Source organism: Macaca fascicularis, chromosome 8 (genome assembly GCF_037993035.2).
Source record: "Macaca fascicularis isolate 582-1 chromosome 8, T2T-MFA8v1.1".
NCBI lineage: Eukaryota > Metazoa > Chordata > Mammalia > Primates > Cercopithecidae > Macaca > Macaca fascicularis.
Genome location: NC_088382.1, coordinates 15,417,174 through 15,439,657, shown reverse-complemented (window position 1 = coordinate 15,439,657; position 22,484 = coordinate 15,417,174). Strand labels below are relative to the sequence as shown.

The window sequence follows — 22,484 nt, the reverse complement described above, 5'->3', positions numbered from 1 at the left end:
CGGTGAATCATGAGGTCGGGAGATTGAGACCATCCTGGCTAACACGGTGAAACCCCATCTCTACTAAAAATACAAAAATTTAGCCGTGTGTGGTGGTGGGTGCCTGTAGTCCCGGCTTCTAGAGAGGCTGAGGCAGGAGAATGGTGTGAACCCGGAAGACGGAGATTGCAGTGAGCCAAGATCACACCACTGCACTCCAGCAAGGGTGACAGAGAGAGATTCTGTCTCAAAAAAAAAAAAAAAAAAAAGAACATCCTCACTTTTTTAATGCTATACCACTGCTATACCACTCTCTGCTCCCAAGTTAATCCCTGTTTGGGCCTGTGGGAGCTTACACCATCCTCCTATAAGTAATTAATAACTGATGTCTGGCTTATCTGTTTAGTAATAGATGTTATGTGTTTAACGGTGCCAGTAAACGTAGGGTGCTCATTCCTTCCTCACCAGTGGGGTGCGTGAGACGCTGTTGAAACAATTGGCAACACAAATGGAACGGACCAGCCCTCATGAAGGACACCTGCTCAACTTGACCTACCTGCTGTCGGCTGACGGTTCCGTAACACATCAGCAATCACCTGAGTCAGAACCGTGAGCTGATGATGGGCCTTCCCTTTGGTCTGCACAGTGTTTTGTGGTCTTCAGGTGTTGTCATCTTCTCCCACACTAAACTGCTCTCATCTCCTAGACATGAATGTTTACTTGCACCCAGCATGACATTTGGCCTGTGCTTAGCAGGCAGTTTTGAGGCCCTGGTTTATTAATGCACAAAAGCGCAGCACATAAGCCAACACTTAAGTCCTAATTAGCAAGGATCAGGCTGTATCTCTGTAGTCCCTGCATCTACTCTGGTCACCATCTCTGTATGCTTAGGGCAGCCATGTGAACATTATTAATTATTATATACTCCAAGACAATAGTTTTTATGTAGGCAGAAGTAGTGGCCTTGTTTGTTTCTTGTGCTGCTGCTCCCCTTGCCACTGTCCCCTACACCCTCCTGATGAGGTGTACATCTATGGTGCCTCATGGTTCAGTCACGGATGAATAAAGAAAATGGGAAGAAAGAGTTTGATATTAGCCCCTATCAAAGCATATGAAGAAGAGTCTCAGCTGCTTTCATTGAAAAATTCCTAGCGAGTGTGTGGGTTTTTCTTATCACTGCTGCTTATCAGCATGCCAAAAGTCGAATCTTCGGACGGCAAGTCTTGCCGGCCTTAGACATAATGGCCTTACTGCATGTGGAGCTAACTCCAGGAAGATGGAATGACAGTCTCTGGAGGATTAGGTGGTCTCCTCCAATGTGGCTTGATGGGCTCCTGAACTCTTTCCTGTAACCATGCAGAGAGTCTACACTGCCAGCAATCATGTGCCTCAACTCTGTAGATGTAGAAACTCAAAATATTCAAAATATTCTGAAACAGTTTCCATTGAAAGGAAAGAGAAAGGCAGTTAGGTGCCATGCTCCAGTCAAGATAACTAGTGGATGGCTCACAAGAATACTCTGTCGCTACTGTCTGTGCCTCTGTCACAACAAATATCCTGATCCTTCAGTTTTAAGGGTGCAGGGCCATTTTCCTCCCTTTCTTACTGGTAGTTCTCAAGATAACTATATGATATGCTGGGAAGGCAATATCCTGATAATCAGGTGACATTGGTCAGAACAGCCCAGGCTCTGTTATAGTCCCTGCTCAAAACAGAATGGCCTTTAATGCTTGTGTCCAGCAAACCACATCATTGGAGAAAACCCAAGGTGGGCTGCTTTCTGGGGTCCCTCAGTTGTAGTGCAAGTGAAGTGTTTACATCAAAACTCCATCCATCTGCTCTGGGTAGCCTTCCTGATCTTGTGGTAGCGGTTCATACTGAATCCTAGGCTTCTGTTGTCTTTTGTTTGCTATTTGTAAGTAATAAATTCACTTCATGGAATTTATGTATGAATGTGTTTGGTCTCATTGTACTCAGAAAAGTTGGTAGCCATTGCACAGTGAACCCACTTCATAATTGGTGAAAACGCCTATGCCCCCCTTGTGCCACAGCAAGGAGGTTCATTCAGCCAAACATAAACTTCATGTGCGTAAAACCCTGTAGCACAATTATTACCATGTGGAAGGCCTTTAACAATGGTGATGCTGATTTGAAGAACTCTGAAGGAAGAAATTTACACAAATGGGTTGGGTACACGGGAGTCCCTCCTAACTTAAAGCAACCCTTACTCCCCTCTGCCTAAAAAGAGTGAAGAGGCCAGGCACGGTGGCTCAGGCCTGTAATCCGAGCACTCTGGGAGGCCGAGGTAGGCAGATCACAAGATCAGGGGTTCAAGACCAGCCTGACCAACATGGGGAAGCCACATCTCTACTAAAACTACAAAAATTAGCCGGGCATGGTGGTGGGCACCTGTAATCCCAGCCACTTGGGAGGCTGATGCAGGAGAATTGCTTGAACCTGGGAGGTGGAGGTTGAAGTGAGTCAAGACCATGCCACTGCACTCCAGCCTGGGTGACAGGGCAAGACTCCGTCTCAGGGGAAAAAAAAAAAAGTGTATAAGAACTGAAACAGGTTTAAAATTTCACCTAATTGGAAATGCAAAGTTTACAAAAATAGTATTAAAATAAATTGCTAAATGAGTGCTCATTGAATTTTATGCCTCCACAAAGTGGGTTGTGAATTAACTTCCACATCTGTTGAAAGCCACCAAAGTTCGGCAGCCTCCGTGTCTGAAATTCACATGTGGCTCAAATATGAATTATACCTGGGGATACCCCAAAGTTTAAATATGGTATCCCCTGTGATATTATGAGGAAGTGCTGTACATAAAACAGGTTGTCTTCCTTTAATTCTGAAAATAATATTATCTTGCCTAAATTCTCCAAAACGCATCGCTCTGCAGTATCCGATAGAGGACATAGGTTTCCTGACCAATGAGCACTGAAAGTAAGTGTGTGCGACTCACCTATGTTCTTATCAAAATGGAAATCCCCGAATCCCACCAGTTAGAATAACATGACAGAATGGCAGATTTTTGGAATATATAGGTTTTCTGTGAGGTTAGTAAGTATTGATTCCATTTTTAAAATAGATATCAATATATTTAGATTACCTATTTCTCGTATGTTTTAGTATTAAGAGATTGTGTCTTTTAATTCATCCAGTTGGTCTAAGTTACCAAGTTTGTGCATTATGGAAATTGTAATATTCTTTATTATTTTATCATCCATGGGCTCTCTAATATAAAGGCCTCTTTTAATTCTTCTACTATTAGGTTGGTGCCAAAGTAATTGTGGTTTTGGACCATGAATTTTAAATTTTTATAACTAGGCTTCAACACATCTTTATTAATCAAAATAGAACCCATTACAGTGGACTGGGCACAGTTGCTCACGCCTGTAATCCCAGCACTTTAGGAGGCTGAGGCGGGTGATTCAGGAGGTCAGGAGTTTGAGACCAGCCTGAGCAACATGGTGAAATCCCGTCTTTACTAAAAATACAAAAAGTAGCCGGGTGTGGTGGCATGTGCCTGTAATCCCAGCTACTCAAGAGGTTGAGGCAGGAGAATCTCTTGAACCCAGGAGGCAGAGGTTACAGTGAGCTGAGACTGCACCTTTGCCCTCTGGCCTGTGTGATAGAGTGAGACTCAGTCTTTAAAAGAAAAGAAACCATTACATTGAGCACATTTTTGCCAATGAGAAATAAACTTGTTTATTCCATGCTTTCACGGTTCGATGAACTCTTGGAAAGCATTTTCTGCATTCTGCTGGTTGTGTAAGTGTTTTCCCTGCAAAAAGTTGTCAAGATGCTTAAAGAAGTGGTGGTTGGTTGGCGAGAGGTCAGGTGAATACGGCAGATGAGACAAAACTTCATAACCCAGTTTCTTCAACTTTTGAAGCCCTGGTTGTATGACATGTGGTCACACGTTGTGGAGAACTGGGCCCTTCATGTTGACCAGTGCCAGCTCCAGGTGCTACAGTTTTCCATGCATCTCATCGATTAACTTGGTATACTTCTCAGATGTAAAGATTTCACCAGGATTCAAAAACTGTAGGGGATCAAAAGACCGGCAGCTGACCACCAAACAGTGACCATGACCTTTTTTTGGTACAAGTTTGACTTTGGGAAGTGGTTTAGAGCTTCTTCTCAGTCCAGCCACTGAGCTGGCTGTTGTATGAAATCCACTTTTCGTGGCATGTCACAATCTGATCAAGAAATGGTTCATTGTTGTTTCATAGAATAAGAGAAGATGACACTTCAAAAGGATGCTTTTTAAAATATTTGGTCAGCTCATGAGGCACCCACTTACCAAGATTTTTCAGCTTTCCAATTGGCTTCAAATGCTGGATGACCATAGAATGGTCGACATTCAGTTCTTCGCCAACTTCTCGTGTATCTGTAAGAGGATCGAATTCAGTGGTTGCTCTCAATTGGTCATTATCAACTTCTGGCCCAGAGCCTGGGGCTGAGGCTGGCATGACCACCCTGTTCTCTACCTTCTGTTGCGCTTGGGCCCAGAGCCTGGGGCTGAGGCTGCCATGACCACCCTGTTCTCTTCCTTCTGGGGTCCCCAGGAAGCTCCCAGGACTGAACGATCACCACAAAATACAGTGGCCAGGATGGGAGGGCTGGAGGTCAACTACCCCCCGCCCCTGCCACCACAACCAAGAGGCCCCCATGGAGGTTGGCCCCGAGATGTGGGTCCCTGTGGGATGCAGGTCCCTGTGGGATGCTTCAGGGGATGAGCACGGGTCCTCCTGGCTGACAGGAGCCTGGTGGGCACTGGGTGTGTGGGGCCTATATAGATGGGTTGGACAGAACTGGGCCTGACCAGGGAGCCAGAGACTGGTGTGTCTTCCCGATTTCCTATGAGATCCCCTATCTGGTCATAGATGATGGTGATTTCTCTTTAAGTACTGAATCCCTGTAAGGTGTTAGGCACTCCATTCTTACCAAGTTTATTTTGTTACCTGGTAGAACCTGGCTCATAAAGAAGAAAATGGTGAAGAGGAGGACAGGAATCCTTATGGCTGAAGAAAGAAGAAAGTTTGGCTTCATTTCCAGGAGGCAGAGAAAACTTCCGTCTGTGGCTCTCTAGCACCAGTGGAATGTCTCTGTTTGGATAATGAAAGCCTTTCTGTACCTCATTAGGAATATTCATAGATAGAGGTGTTCTATGCATGCAAAATTGCTTTTATGGGAGGACCGATGTGGGTGCACAGTTTTGGCCAGAAAACCTTGTTCAATGGGAACATAAGCTACAAACATTTTGGCAAAAGATGAAAGTTTATGAACAAACAACCATTTATATTGTTACAATAAATTAGACTATGTTGAGAAACCAGTTGCTTTCGTTAATGATCAGACATTTTGTTAGTGAACACTTCCCAGACTTTACTAGCCCTGCTAAGAATTAATCACCCCACTTGCTCCTGGTCTGAAGCCCCAAAGTGCTTTGTTGATGTTACAGTGCTTACTGCCTTGTATGTTAGATTAGTGAATGTATATTTGCCTCTTCCACCACTGTATGAGCTTCTTGCTTGCTAGGACAAGGCTATATTCCTCAGAGCAGAGGAGGGAGTTGAATCATGTGGCCATTTATTCTCAAATCCTCTTCACCAAGTGGAACAAAACAGAACAGCGACAGACCACTGCACATGGAAGCAGGAGGTCTGGATTTGGGTTCTAGTTCTCTAGATCTATTACTAACTGGAGGTATGGATAGAATCAGGAAAATTTTCTTCCTTAGATGCTTCCTTGATAGCACCTATAAAGGTTGAGATCTGTTGGATCTAGATCAGGGGATTCTCAATCACTACTATGCATAAAATCAACTGGGAGAGTTGCTTTGCAATACAGATGCTTAGTTCCATCTCATGATATTTTTACTGTTTTTTAAAATTGATCTAGTATTTTTCATTAAATAATGTCAACTTTCTTAGTCTACATCTAATAAAACTCCCACCGGCATACAAATACATTGAATGATATTAGCAGCAGAATCTTTAAAGAAAGTAACCATATACAACTATTAAACCATTTTTTTCATTACTTATTATTTCATGCTGTTTGTCACTATTGTCATCATAATCAGCATCACCTTACATTGCTGAACACCCATTATGAACCATATGGCATAAACATTTTTCCTACTCGTAAGGAGCATACATTCTCTATACGCATATGAAATTAATGTCTGAACAAAGTGGCTTAAACAAGGCAGAAGTTTATTTCTTTCTCACTTAAATCTATAGTTACACGTATCATGGCTGGTACAGATGTTTGCCAAATTCATTAGGGATGCAGGCCCCTTCCAGCTGTCTGCTCTGCTGCATTTTAGAAGAGGCTCCAGTTTGGCTGCTAAATGCCCACCTATCATTTTTTAATTCCAGGTAGCAGGAAAGAAAATAACAAAGAGAGAAAAACAAGGGAACGTCTACCCCTCCTTTTAAATTTTTTAACCAACCCCCTCTTTTTTTTTTTTTTAACCCAATTTGTTGAGCTATGATTACATTTAAAAAGCTGTCCATGTTTAAGGTACGCATCTCAGTGAGCCTGGGGACCTCCAGAACTTACTTATATGGTATATCTGAAACTTTGTGCTCTGACCACATCTACCCATTTCCCCTGCACCACGACCCCTGGCAGCCACCATTCTACTCTCTGCTTTTGTGAGTTTGTCTATTTTAGATTTCAAATGCAAGTGAAATCATATAGTAATTGTCATTCTGTGGCTGGCCTATTTCATATAACGTAATGCCCTCAAAGTCCACCCATGTTGTCACAAATGACAGGGTTTCATTATTATGTAACACTGAATAATATTCCAATGCAAATATGTATTAACCATTTATCCTGATACTCTCCCTCCACCTGCCTCCCCAGTGTGTGTTGTTCCCCTCTCAGTATCCATGTGTTCTCATTGTTCTGCTTCCACTTGTGAGAACATGCACTGTTTGATTTTCTATTCCCGGGTTAGTTTGCTGAGGATAATGGCTTCCAGCTCCATCTATGTCCCTGCAAAGGACATGATCTCATTCCCTTTTATGACTGCATACATAGTATTTCATGGTGTGTATGTACCACATTTTCTTTATCCAGTCTATCATTGATGGACATTTGGGTTGATTTCATGTCTTTGCTATTGGGACTAGTGCTGCAATGAACATGTGTGTGCATGTATCTTTATAACAGAATGATTTATATTCGTTTGGGTATATACACAGTAATGAGATTGCTGGGTCAAGTGATAGTTCTGGTTCTAGGTCTTTGACGAATCACCATACTGTCTTCCACAATGGTTGAACTAATTTACATTCCACCAACAGTGTAAAAGTGTTCCTATATCTCAACAGCCTCATCAGCAGGTAGTTTTATTTAAAAATTTTTGGAGAAACCTTCATACTATTATCCAAAATGGCCATAGTAGTTTGTATTTCCACCACGAATATACAAGGGTTATCTTTTATCCACATCCTCACTAATACTTACTATTCATCTTTTCGATAACAGCTATTCTAAGAGGTGTCAGGTGACATTTCATGGTGGTTTTTATTTGCATCCCCCTGACAATTAGAGATGGTAAGAATTTTGTCATGTATTTGTCGGCCATTTGTATCTCTTCTTCTGGGAAATGTCTATTCAGATCTTCACCTATTTATTTATTTTATTTTATTTTATTTTTTGAGACGGAGTCTTGCCCTTCTTGTAGTCCTCAGTATCCGTTGTTCCCATCTTTACATCCATGTATAATCAGCGCTTTGTTCGTGCTTATAACTAAGAACATATGATATTTGGTTTTTTCTTCCTGCATTATTTTAGAATAATGGCCTCTAGCTGCATCCATGTTGGTGCAAAGGACATAATTTTTTTTAATGGTTGCATAGTATTCCATGGTGTATATATACTACATTTTCTCTATCCGATGATAGAGAAAATATTCATGTCTTTGCTATTGCAAATAATGCTATAATAAATATATGAGTGCTCGTGTCTTTGTGGTATTTTCTTTTGGATACAAGGGTCAGTCCCCGTGGCTGCTGTCGAGGACTAGCATTGAGTGCCTGAAGCTTTTCCAGGCTCAGGGTGAAAGCTGTCAGTGGATCTATGATTCTGGGGTCTGGAGGATGGTGGCCGTCTTCTCAGAGCTCCACTAGGCAGTGCCCCAGTGAGGACTCTGTGGGAGCTCCTACCCCATATTCTCCCTCTGCACTGCTGTAGTAGACATTTGCATGAGGTCTCCACCCCAGCAGGCTTCTACTGGACATACAGGCTTTTCCATACATCTTTTGAAATCCAGGTGAAGGCTTCTGATATGGTTTGGCTCTGTGTCCCCGCCCAAATCTCACCTCAAATTGTACTCCCACAATTCCCACATGTTGTGGGAACCCAGTGGGAAATAATTGAATCATGGGGGCAGTTTCTCCCATATCGTTCTTGTGGTAGTGAATAAGTCTTACGAGTTCCGATGGTTTGATAAGGCGAAACCAGTTTTGCTTGGCTGTCATTCTCTCACTTGCCTGCTGTGATGTAAGACATGCCTTTCGCCTTCTGCCTCCCCCCAGCCATGTGGAACTGTAAGTCCGAATAAACTTATTTCTTTTGTAAATTGCCCAGTCTTGGGTATGTGTTTATCAGCAGCGCACTCCTGTACTTTGTGCAACTGCAGGTTTAATATCCCATGGAAATTGCCAAGGCTTAAGGCTTGCACCCTCAAAGCAGTGACCCAAACTGTGTCTGGGGCCTTTTTTAGCCATGGCTGGAGCTGGAGTGGTTGGGAGGTAGAATGCTGTGAGCACTGTCCTGCGCTTGCCCGGGGTGGTGCAGCCCTAGGCCCAGCCCACAAAACCAGTCTTCCCTTATAGGCCTCCACGCCTTTGAAGGGAGGGGCTGCCACCAGCCAAGGTCTCTGAAATGCCTTTCAGGCCCTTTCTTCATTGTCTTCTATTAGCATCTGCTTTCCTTTTAGTTATGCAAATGTCTTCAGCCTGCTTGAGTTTTAGAGGATACCAATGGCCTTAGAAGTACCATATGACCCCTAACACTTCTTGACTTCATTTCTGCAATATATTTTATTTTTTTACGTCATCATGAGCATTGAAACTTTTTATATCTATTCACTTTCCATTTGTTTTCAAGTCCAGTTTACTTCCAAATAATTTTAGAATATAGAGTCTCCATAAGACTCTAGTTTGTCTGGTTTCTTGCTGTACCCCATGACTGCGAATGCTTTCTAGTACATATAATACACTCAAAAGTACTTATGAGGCCGGATGCGGTGGCCCACGCCTGTAATCCCAGCACTTTGGGAGGCCGAGGTAGGCGGATCATGAGGTCAGGAGATTGAGACCACCCTGGCTAACACGGGTGAAACCCAGTCTCTACTAAAAAAAATACAAAAAAATAGCCGGACGTGGTGTCGGGCGCCTGTAGTCCCAGCTACTCGGGAGGCTGAGGCGGGAGAATGGCGTGAACTCGGGAAGCGGAGCTTGCAGAGAGCCGAGATCTCACCACTGCGCTCTAGCCTGGGCAACAGAGCAAGACTCCATCTCAAAAAAAAAAAAAAAAAAAGTACTTATGAATGAAAAAAGGAAAAAATCTTCCTATTTTTCCTTCAACATAGCCTTAACTTTTTGGTTTCCAACTTTATGTGGGGTTTTCAGTAGCTGTCTCAAAAATCCAATCAAATTGAACCGGGTGTGTCTCCAGAATGCAGTTTCGATTAGGTTCAGTATCTGTGCAATCAGGGCATGTCTCTTGGAATGTAGTGCTGATTAGGTTTATTAATTGTTTTTTCCTATATAAGGGGAAGCCAGAGGATGCGTTTTCCCAGAGAAGGAGCATCAGAAGAGTTTAAGACCTTGGGGAAAGGGAGTCTTGCTGCTTGCTTGTGGGACTTGCCTTGGAAGGTAGATAAGTTCACAGCATCCTCCAACTTTTTATTTTTGGTGAGTTCTCCGAGCACTGAGATGTGAACTGGCCTCATTCCCTTACAATGATACTGTTACCAGTAGAAGAGATTCGAGTTACTGGCAGCATATCTGCATGGGTCCATAAGCAACTTCAGTCCTTACCTCCTCAGAAGAAAGAATTCGACTGAGGGGCATACAGCGGAAAAAGAGACTAAGTTTCAGAGCAGGAGTGGAAGTTTATTTAAAAAGGCTTTAGAACAGAAAGGAAAGGAAAATTCTCCTGGAAGAGACCCAAGTGGATGCCTGAAGGTCCAAGAGAGAAAAGAGAAGGGCCTTTAACCTTGATCCTGGGATGGGCTTGCCTCTTTCCCACGATTCTTCCTTTAGGGAGAGTTTCCGGCATGCACAGTGCTTTCCTTACCCTTTGGAATTGGCATGCACGGTGTGTTTAGGGAGTTATGTGCATGTCCATCTGAGGCTTTCTTTCCTTTTCCAGTGGTGTCCCCGGAAGATTATACTTTGCCATTTTTGTCTCTTAACATAAATGCCCAAGAAGTTGCTTCTTCCTGGGGTCTGCATTTAATTAACATTTTTGATGTTAACAGGTGTAGACCACCAGGAAATGGCCTGTCTCTGGTGCTGCCTAATTATCATTGTTAGAGAGGCAAAGTGATCACTAACAGGCCATCACCTGACATTTCTAGTGGGTAGGGGAAGAGCCCTCTCCTGCCCTGCTCCTGCTCTTCTACCTGTAACAAGACAAGCCTTGAATAGCATCAGACATGTGTCCCATCAAGGCAGCATCTCATTAGTAAATTTTACTGTGTGAATTGTTACTTCACATTCTCATATTCTGTGTTCACTATTTGTGTGCCTTTTCCATTTTTGTTTTGACCATATCTCATTATTTTAACTGCCTTCTCCAAGATTCTAGATCTGCATTGACCAATAGAGTAACTACTAGTCACATGTGGCCATAAACTGTAAATTAATTATAATTAAATAACTAAATGGCATATCCTTAGTAGTAATTGCCAAATTCGTGGCCAAACTAGAAATTCTGTAACTACATATGTGTGGTAGTTACTGCATTGGACAATGTAGATATAGAGCATTTCTTTCATCACAGAAAATCATGTGGGGCATGTTGGCTGCCACTTATTTTTAATTTATTTTTATTTTTTATTTCTTCGAGACAGAGTTTTGCTCTTGTTGCCCAGGCTGGAGTGCAATGGCATGATCTCAGCTCACCGCAACCTCCACCTCCCAGGTTCAAGCGATTCTCCTGCCTAAGCCTCCCTAGTAGCTGGGATTACAGGCTTGTGCCACCACGCCCGCCTGTTTGTTTTTTTGTTTTTGTTTTTTTTTTTTTCTATTTTTAGTAGAGACAGGGTTTCTCCATGTTGGTCAGGCTGGTCTCAAACTCCTGACCTCAGGTGATCCGCCTGCCTCCACCTCCCAAAGTGCTGGGATTACAGGTATGAGCCACTGTGCCCGGCCTTATTTTTAAATTCTATTTGTGTGGTTTATAGTTAAATTATATTCTGCTTCTCTATATTCATTTCCTTTCACAGATTTTCTCAGGCAATTTTAAAATTTCATTCATTTACCTTCTTGAGGAAAGTACTTAGATCATTTTTTAAAAATAATGTACAGCAAATAATTTTTCCACGGATATTGTTTTAGCTTTATTGTGTTGGTACTTTTACATACTATATTCAGGTATTATTATTTTTCATAACTTACTTTAAAAATTGTGCCAAGTTTATTTAAAAGAGATTTCTCCCTTGATTTTCAGAGGTCAGATTGTGTCTTCCATTTCTGTTATTTTAATTTTATTTTATTATATGTAAATATGTTGCATATTCCTTTTTTAAAAAATATGAGATTTTTTCTCTGGTTACACAAACTTTGTATGAAGTGTTCATTATGCGCTTTAAAAATAAATATTTTGTTTCAGGGCATGGTGCTTTCACACATGCAACCTTAGAATAATTCTAAATTCCATTCCACTTTCACCATTCCTGAACTGCTTTGAATATATTGGATGTTGGAAGCCATGAGAGGTTTTGACTTGCAATCCAGTCAAGATAACAGGATTTTCCATTTATAGTGTAATCTGATATATATTCGTTTTGGTTTCATACTTTTAAAAAATCTATTCTCTTTTACTCTGTGGTGATCTTTGCTTTTCTATTTGTGCTTTACTAGAATGTCAGCTGCTGTTTCCCTAGCACCTGAGATGTTACTCAACACTGAATAGTGCTGGTGTTGAGAATTGAGAGAATCTACTAAATAATAGCACTTTTTGAGACCGCAGTTCTGAATTAAAAGGAAGGGAAAGGACAGGCAAAAGAATATAGACATCAGCTATTTTTACTGAAGATCTGTTGGAGAACATGGTTTTGGTGTCCAGGAACTTGAGACCTAATACTGCATTCCTAATACTTCACTAAGGTGGGCCTAAATAGCCCTGAAAGGGCTAGGAAGTCACAAGTCAGCCTCTTAATTGTTATGGGTGTCCTGAAAATATTAAGGTAATATTGAGGATGCAGAATGGCTCCTTCCTCATGACTTTTTAAGAGATCTGGGCCGGGCGCTGTGGCTCATGCCTGTAATCCCAGCACTTTGAGAGGCTGAGGCGGGTGGATCACCTGAGATCAGGAGTTCCAGACCAGCCTGACCAAATTGGAGAAACCCCGTCTCGACTGAAAATACAAAATTAGCCAAGCGTGGTGGCGCATGCCTGTCATCTCAGCTACTTGGAAGGCTGAGGCAGAAGAATAGCTTGAACCTGGGAGGTGGATGTTGCAGTGAGCTGAGATTTCACCATTGCACTCCAGCCTGGGCAACAAGAGCAAAACTCTGTCAAAAAACAAAGAGAGAGAGAGAGAGAGAGAGAGAGAGAGAGAGAGAGAGAGAGAGAGAGAGAGAGAGATCTGGATGGAGATACTAAGCTGTGCAGGCTCTCATCTTGAAGTCACCAAATACGTAAGTTGTTATTCCTGCTCTGGTGAGAAGTTTGTCAATACATTTTTTCCATGAATTAATGAAAATTTTAGACCCATAACATAAGTTTTAAAAAATTTATCCTAAAGATTGCTTGTGTATGTGTCTGTTTTGAAATATATTTAATCTCTATATCTTGAAATAGTTTTTATAGATTCCATACAAGAGTCCTTTAGGAAATAAGTGTGCTTTGATTTTCTTATAATATTTGTCCTTGTTTGTCCCTGGCACAGTCTGTATACGACCATTTAAATTACTTTTAGTTCATGTTTGGGTTATAATCACACACAAATATTCTCTAAAGTCCAAATCTTATTTTGATATTCGAGGAAGAGTTTACATGGTAATAATATTAAGGGTTACAGCTGGTTTCACTGAAGCTTTGTAGGCATTCTCTAATATCTTATTTTTTTGAAGGAATATCTCTTCTGCTTGAATTATAGACTACATAATACATGTACTGTCAGGTACATTCATGGAAGGGACAGGCAGATGGAGTCATATGTTACTGAAGCCTTGATAAACAGATGTAGGAAATAGACCAAGGAATAAGAAAAAAGTTGATATTGAAAAGTGCTTGTTGAAGTCTGTAAATGTGCATTAAAATGTGGCAGTAAAAATAGACACAGTGAAGTTTGGGAACTGGGGTCTAAATCCTGGAGTCCCCAGAATCATAGAGAACCTTGGTTAGGGGAGTAATTTTGTAAAAAAGCAAGAAGAGGCAGTGACAAGGCAGAATATAATTAAAAGTATTGCTGTGTCATTTTCTAGTTTTGTAATTTTGTCATATTTTTCAAACTCTGTTGATCATTTATTGAACTGGTAAATAAACTATCATCAGCAGGGTTATTATAAGGGTTAAATAAGGAAATTTATGTATATCTGTAAGCACAACATCACAATTAATACAAAGTTACCCTTTTTATTTTTTCCTGGACTTCATGTACAAATGGGTCAGTTAATTTTTTGTTTATGAAACATAATTATCATTTGTACATAAAATATATTTATTTTTTTTTATTTTTAGCAGGGAAATAATACATGCATGTTTTCCCCCATCTCAAACACATGCATTCATATAAACATATCCATCTATATACCTACATATCTATGTATGAATATACACATGGACATCAGTATTTCTCAGCAAATATGTATCATGATAATCAGAGATATTGCAACTAACAAAGACTAATATAAACCATGATTGCAAGAATTTTAGATGCCACCTTAGTAAAATATCAGATTGAGCTGCTACATTTCTCTCAGCCCTAAGTCATTTTGTATTTTCTGAGCATCTTAGAGGATTGTGACTGTATACACAGGACAGAAACACCATGACCCAGGGTACTGCTGCGAATTTCTGATGCAGGGGATTTTAAGGGCTAGATCAGCAGGAAGGGAGTGTTGACCCTCCAAGTGAAATAAATTCCTGAAATGATTATCCCCATCCTAAAACAGATTTTTTTTTTTTTTTTTTTTTGATACAGAGTATTGCTCTGTCGCCCTGGCTGGAGTGCAGTGTTAGGATCTCGGCTCACTGTAATTGCCTCCTGGGTTCAAGCGATTCTCCTGCTTCAGCCTCCTGAGTAGCTGGGATTACAGGCAAGCACCACCATGCCCAGCTAATTTGTGTATTTTTAGTAGAAATGGGGTTTCACCATTTTGGCCAGGCTGGTCTCGAACTCCTGACCTCAGGTGATCCACCTGCCTTGGCCTCCCAAAGTGCTGGGATTACAGGCAAGAGCAACCGCACTTGACCCTAAAACAGATTCTTACTTGATTGATTTCCAAGTTCCAAGGGGAAATACAAAAGTCGAAATTGAGAGAAAGTAAAAGTGGAGTAAGGCTTCAGAAGGCTGTGATTGGTGTTGGAGAAACATTGCTAGGGCATAAAGCTGGGATAATAAAATCTGAGAAATCCCACAGTGTTTATCTACAGGTGGAAATCATATTCCACATGTGGGCGGAGTCAGGGGTCCCTGTATTTTAAAATCAGTGAGGGAATTGAATATCTGGACTTGTGTCAATTAACATACAAAACTCAGTGCTTTTAATGTTCTCGTTCACAAGATATCTGTGTTCCTTCTTTGCCAGAAACCATAGTCATAGGCTTCCTAATTTTGACCTTGGGGAAAGAGGAGAGGCCTCTGTGTGTTTGTGTGTATTGGTCAGGCTGTGGTGCAGGTGGTGTCACACTTCAGTGAAGGTCTGGCTTTTCATCACAGGTTGGTCTGAAAATTGTGTACAAGGCTGGTGTCTCACTTGTTCTTTCTCCAACCTCAGCTTTTTTTAGTGCCTGAAGTGTCTGCAAGTGGAAATCCAGAAGAAGACAGAGAGAGACTGAGTTCTTGACAATGCATTCACTAGTGAGTAGGGGATGCCTCTCTCTGCTGAAATGACACCCATATTGCTGGCAAATGGGCAGTTTTCTGCAGTTTGCATGGGTGTTTCATTTTTATTCTTTTTGTTTGTTTGTTTTCATGATGCAAAATCCATCCAGCCTGGGTGTTCCAAATGCAATCAGGAGACTTTCAGGTATCTGGCCTCCAATTAAGTTTTCTCAGGACTCTAGGTTGGGTATCATGTGTCAAAGATTCCTAAATTATCAATATAATTTCTAATAATACACTACTTTATTCCAGCCCCTATTCAGGCTATTTACAAAAAAAGACATGAGAGGTCTCATTTATGTATTTCTTTTTCTTCTATCCATCCTATAACCTCATAGGGAAATAATTGACCCATTAACTGTACCGTTGGCTGAAATAGACTTAGGATTTTGATGAATGCAGGCAATAGAGATGCGTGAAGAGCAGAAGATCACAGCCCAATAATGAGGCTGATGTTCTAGCAGCTGAGTTCAATAAATCCCGTGTGATAGGCCTTGGGCAAGAGCTGCACAGTGCTGAGGAAAAAGGAGAGTTTGATAAAATATATTTGTGCTTTTAAAAACTTTGCAAAAGGACAACTAAAGAAGTCATTATTATTCTTATCCCCATTCATTTTACCTTTTGATAATTAACCTTTTCACCTTCTGGTAACTGAAAGTAACATATAAGAAATACAATTACTTAATTATGGTTGCACACTCAGGAGAAGGAATATAGTAGATAGAGTACAATTTAGGGTTCTGTGGAAATGCTTCATAAGGGCTGGTTAGAAAAAAGCAAAACAGTAAAGAGGTCTTTTTATCCTTGAACAAGCCAAGTGAGAAAGTAAAGTTAAAAGAGAGGCAGTGATAACTGATGTTTGGATTGCCCAGAGAAAGTTGAGAACAGGAAGCTTCATATCACAGGAATCATCAGACTAAGACTTCCTCAGTGTACCAGCCTCAGCGGTCTTGTCTTGTGCTGCTCGACTGTCTTCAAGCCTTGTCATGAACACCTGAATGACATAACATTAGAGTGACTCTATGTATAAATTGAATCCTATATTCTGCGTAAAACTTGTTCAGTTCTGAAGAATGCTGGAGTCTGGTTCATTACTTTCTAACTTTTTAATGAATAAGGGACCAATGACATGTATTTAATAAATATTTGCTAGATAGGAAACATGTTTTCTATTACTTCGTTAGATTATTCAAAGCACATAATAGGTCTTTTAACCATTTGATTGGTGAGAAACCTGTGGTTTATCTAGAGAAATAATTTATTTAATCACGGCCGTGTTTAAAAAGTAGTAAATCATGGTTATTTGTCTTGTGACTACTCTGTAATTTTCTTGAAATTCATGGTAAATTTGTTTTATTTATGAAGGTTCAAGCGAAAATTTTATAATCAGTTATGTACAGGTGATTAACACATTACTGAAAAATATCTGGGCTATATTATGCCACACCTCATGTGATATTTCTTCATAGTAAAGTTTAATGGATTAAGAGTGGGTACGTCTCTGTGAATGAATCGGAAAGGCAGATACCAGCTTAGTATTGAGAATGAACTGGCTGGAACCTAAAACACTGGGAATTCTGCATACCCAGCTCCTACCTATGTCATCTCAGCCTTCCTCCTCTGGACGTTAAAAGGGATTCTCTGTCTAAACTAAAGTGTCTGTGATGTTTTAGAAGAAAGTGACTTTTGAAGATGTAGCTATTGACTTCACCCAGGAAGAGTGGGCCATGATGGACACATCCAAGAGAACTGGATGGACACATCCAGTTGTTGGTGACTGGAAAACAACAGTCACCTGGTGTCCCTCGGTGAGTCCCTCAACATTCACATATGTATGTAGACACACATTGACTCATTCATTCAATAAGTGTTGGAACAGCTTCCCCATATCTAACTCTAATCTCTTCTCTGATTCTCTCACAGATCTTATCTGAAAAAGTTTGAGCTCTCTAAATCTGTCTGAAAGAAATATCTTTATTTTATTTTATTTTGTTTTGTTTTATTTAGTTTGTCACTCAATTAGAATGTAATCTTGACAAGGATTTCATGATTTCCTTGGTACTCAGTGTCTAATACTCAGAACAGACCTGAGAACTTAATGAATATTTTCTTTTCTTTTTTTTTTTTTTTTTGAGACAGAGTCTCGCTCTGCCGCCCAGGCTGGAGTGCAGTGGCGTGATCTTGGCTCACTGCAAGCTCCGCCTCCCGGGTTCACGCCATTCTCCTGCCTCAGCCTCCAGAGTAGCTGGGACTACAGGCGCCCGCCACCTCGCCCAGCTAGTTTTTTTGTATTTTTTAGTAGAGACGGGGTTTCACCGTGTCAGCCAGGATGGTCTCGATCTCCTGACCTCGTGATCCGCCCGTCTCGGCCTCCCAAAGTGCTGGGATTACAGGCTTGAGCCACCGCGCCCGGCCTAATGAATATTTTCAATGTATTAAATTTAATATTTTCTAAATAACTCTTCTGCTTTAGTCGCTATGCTTAGGCTGAGACCCATTAGTGAAAACAATAGCAATATCTTTTCTGTATAGAACATCAATTATTTTTGTAAATCAAATTTTTTTTTTGTTCTGCATGAGAATAATAATAAACATACTGTGCAGAGGTTTAATTAATCTCTTTCTGAAAGGACTGTGTATTCTGCATTGTGTCTTGGAACTTAGGCATGGACTCAGCATTCATAGGTCCTGACTGTTTTGAATTTCCTTTTCCTGATGGACCTTTCATTTGGATTTATTTTCTAGTCTCATGTTGGGTCAAAAAAATCCTGGGGAGTTTTCTGTGTTCTAGGTCTTGTGGCCTGAGCTGACCTTCACTGTTTTATTCTTCCTTGATAGCCTGCCCTACAGTTGGTGATAATGCACATTTATTGACAGTGAACTCAAAACACATGTACTGTTTCCACTAACAGGGTACCAGATAAGCAAATCCTATATAACTTTGCAGCTGGAGGAAGGAAAAGAGCTCTGGCGGGAAGGAAGAGAATTTCTCCAAGGCCAGAATCTGGGTAAGCAACAGGGTCCTGTGCTCTAATAGGAGGAGGTGCTTTGTCAATGAATAATATCAGTCAAATATTAATTAGAGGTTTTATTAAATGAGTGGTAATTTCTAAAATGTAGGTTAAGCTACTGGAGCAGAATTCCTTAGATGGTATCATCAGTTTTGTTCATATGTCAGATGCTACTCTTGTGTCCTCTTGCCTTTTCTTTTACTTTCAGGAAAAGGATAATTCATGTACTCGTTGGGGTTAAACTGTCACATGCTGACTCTTTTACCGATACCCCTGTGAAGACTATCCCTCTATTTACCTGCCTGATAGCTCATGTCCATTTTAAATCTTTTCACATTTTAATTTTAAGACTCTTTTCTAATTGCTGACGCTGTACCTTCTGTTCTATTGAAGTATTTTCTTCATTTGACACATTTGCCACATCTAAGTGTCAATTTTTGAAAAAAAGTAAACAGGCCTTGTGGGTTTTCAAACAATTTTATTACCATAATACCAAGGTAACAATTTATTTTTCAATTATTTCAGACAAGGAAAGTGCCCTTAAGAAAAAACACACGATAACCATGCATCCTATCAGAAAAGATGCATCCACCGGTATGACAATGGTGAGTTTTATAGCTCTGTACACCAGTCATCTAAGTTAAAGATCTGGTAATGGGTTAAGTTAGTAATGACGCACAGGCACCTGAGTGTAATTAGGCTGGCACTAAGTGCTTTCTAAGCAAAAAAAAAAAAAAAAAATTTGATACTTTGAATTCAGTGAATAAAGTGACCTGTGTTGTAAACCATAACATGAGATCTTTAAAATAGAACAAGTGCATACACATTACTCATGCTCAGACTTTGAAAGATATTGATATCATCACAATCAATGGAATAACTCTGCAGTTGGGATCTTACAAAAGAGAAAATATCTGTGTCTGCAGGAGACAATGTGTACGCAAGTGTCAATCGAGAAAAATGACGAGACAAGTCTCAATCATTTTAGGAGATGTATTTGCCAGAGTTAAGGACATGCACCTGGGGAACAGGTGTATACCTTTCTCCAAAGATAATTTTCTCCAAATTTAAAGGGGGAAAGGGTGGGATATTGAGAAGTACACAATTTTCATGTAAAAGTTGGGTAGAAAAAAATAGTCATTCATGAATTTTTCTGGCTTAGTGAATCTGGATTTTTTTTTTCATAAGATGACATAAACAAATGAGGCAGAGGAATAATGCAGGAAAGCTGCATTTTATATAAGACAACATAGGCAAAATGGGGCAGGGAAACAATTGGATATGCATTTGTGTCTGGTGAACTGGGGATGACTGCGCCTGTAAAGACAAGCTATCAGTTTGCATTGTCATGGTGTAATTTTAACAGCTCATCAGGAATCTCCTTGTGGGCAAAATATGGGGGAGGCATGTAGCTTTTCATCTTGTAGCCGTATTATTTAGGAACCAGAAGGGGGAGGCAGGTTTGTGTGACCCTGTTCCCAGCTTGATTTTTCCCTTTGGTTAAATGAGTTTGGGGTGCCAAAATTTAATTTCCTTTCACACAAGTAACATTGGAAACATTTCAACTGGGCTCTACCACTGAATGGTTGGTCTAGGATTCAAAGGTGGTGAAATGAATGTATAGATGTATGTCGGTAAATCATTAAGAGCTTTTAATCTTTGTCTCTAAAGGAGAACTCTCTCATTCTGGAGGATCCCTTTGAATGTAATGATTTGGGAGAAGATTGCACTCACAGTTCCACAATGACTCAGTGTTTGTTAACTCAGAGTGGAAAGAAACCCTACGTCAGCAAACAGTGTGGAAAATCCCTTAGTAATCAGTTGTCCCCTAAACCACATAAACAAATTCATACTAAAGGTAAATCATATCAATGTAATATATGTGAAAAGGCCTATACTAATTGCTTTCACCTTAGATGGCACAAGATGACTCACACTGGAGACGGGCCATATGCATGTCATCTATGTGGAAAATCCTTCACTCAGCGTTCTCACCTTAGAAGACATGAGAAAACCCACACGGGAGAGAGACCGTAGAAGTGTCATCAGTGTGGGAAAGGCTTTATTCAATCCTTTAACCTTGGAAGACATAAGAGAACTCACCTTGGATAAAAGCGTTATGAATGTGATAAAAGTGGGAAAGTCTTTAGTCAAAGCTCTGGCTTTAGAGGACACACAAGAATTCACACTGAAGAGAAACCACATGCTTGTCTTCTATGTGTGGAAAGCCTTCAGTGTATCTTCTGACCTTAGATGATAGGAGAGAACATGCACTGGAGAAAAGCCATATGAATGCCATTTATGTGGGAAAGCCTTCAGTCAACGTACTAATCTTAAATAACATCAGAAAATTCACCCTGGAGAGAAACTTATAAATGCCTTCAGAACATATTCTGACTTTAGATGACATGGTGTTAGGAATGATGGACGTAAGGAATATGGAAGGGACTTCAGCTGTAGTGTAACATCTAAACATGCCAAAGGACCCACATTTTGTAGAATTACTATACCCAACATGGACGTTACTTCAGTTGCCTTTATTCTTCAGTCCACATCAATAAATTCATATGGAAGAGAAATTGTACGACATGTGTGTACCAAAGACTTGTTAGTGATCTGATCATAAATGACACGAGAGAGCTGAAACTGTCAACATGATAAACTAAAAGTCTTCAGCAACAGTTTTAATAATTTAAAACGTGTGGGACTTTCAGGTAGAGAATCTCTAGCTCTGTGTTCAGTGTGAAAATGTTTTTATGTGCAATTTGTTGTCAAATAACCTAAGAAAACTTTACTTGGATGAACCTTTTATTTATATTTTCTGTGAATAAACATTCAGCCAAGCACTAGGCTTGATGTTCACAAGAAAACACAGTGATAAAATGCTGCTAAAATGGAAAATAAGAAAGGAAATCCTTTATAAGCTAAATAAGAAGGGAAAGTCTTTCCAAGGGCAATGAATTCTCTTGGAATACCAAACACTTCTTACTGGAGAAGTTATGCCTTGAAAAATCATGAGAAATCCTTTCTTCACAGAGTAACGCTTGTGGCACATGTGAGATTTCACACTGGACAAAACACGGTTAGCATCTTGAAAGGAGAATATTCTTTAGTGGTAATTCATTTCTTAGTTGACATTAAGTTTCTCACATTGAGGAGCTATCAAATTTGAAAATCACTGTGGAGAAACCTGATAGATTTCTCATCAGAAAAGTGAGTCAAGAAGGTGGACCTCTAGAAAAAACTCTTAACACATAGTTTAGCAAAATAATTAAGAAATTTGAGAAAATGTCTATTCATAAAAATGCAGCACATAAATGTATAATAGCAAAGTGACCTGGGCATAAATTGAATGCAGAATTATATAAGAAATCTCATTAAACATTTCCAAAAGATCAATACTTACAAATATTGAAAGAATACAATCGGTTGTTGAAAAAACTTAGTGTGTTGGTGAAGTCCTTCTTTCATTTATGCAGCCCTAACAAATCGATGTGCATCTGCACTCCTTGGCTTATGGGCCGACATTCTACCCCAACTTCCGAGCCTCCCCAGTCTTCGACGGCTCTTTCCTCACAGCTCACCTCCCTTTACTTCAATGTCCACTGAAACCACTTGTTTCCATCCAACCCTGGAACTGACACATCAGGGATCTTCAGCCCCACTCGTCAGATTTCTCAGTGTGTCATTGCATAGATTTAGCAAGGAAATGGAGGCTGGATCAAAGACACCTAGTATATGCATTTGGGTGTCCCCAGCCGTTGCCTCGGTCTCTGAGTAGTTACCTGGGATCAGAGAATAAGGCAGCCCTGCTCTTCTATCCCTCAGAAATCTCTTGAAATTTTGTCCCTGAAGCCTCTCTAAGTGGAGGTAGCAGTTCATCTCATGACACCCCAGAGTTTACTCAGGTAAGTCCTGAGTTATTACACAGAGACAGACATAGCTGTGTTCCTTTTACTTCTGTCCAGAAGATAAAACACCAGCATGATAAAGCAGGCGAACCTGTCAGCCACCATGCAAGCCTTTCCTATATTTGATTCAATGTACTTTTCCAGAAGCAAAATGAAAGTTCTCACAGAGGGGGCTTCCTCTGCCTTGTCCTCAGAATTGGAAAATGTATTGTCCATCAAGGAGCCTCAGTACTGAACCTAAAACTCAAGAGAAAACGTTTCCTGAATAAC

The 22,484-nt window shown here is 40.4% G+C and overlaps 1 protein-coding gene and 1 pseudogene across 1 annotated transcript in view; one reads left to right on the top strand and one right to left on the bottom strand.

The window, feature by feature from the left end:
- LOC135964672 (SH3 domain and tetratricopeptide repeat-containing protein 1) overlaps positions 1 to 565 on the bottom strand; it is a 160,055-nt gene extending 159,490 nt beyond the window's left edge. Inside the window, exon 1 of the mRNA XM_065518879.2 lies at positions 536 to 565. Coding sequence (XP_065374951.2) covers positions 536 to 565 — 30 coding nt within the window. The remainder of the gene's footprint in view (positions 1 to 535) is intronic.
- A 3,270-nt stretch (positions 566 to 3,835) lies between these two features.
- On the top strand, positions 3,836 to 20,560 carry LOC135964503 (zinc finger protein 705D-like; annotated as a pseudogene).
- Positions 20,561 to 22,484: the final 1,924 nt, after the last annotated feature.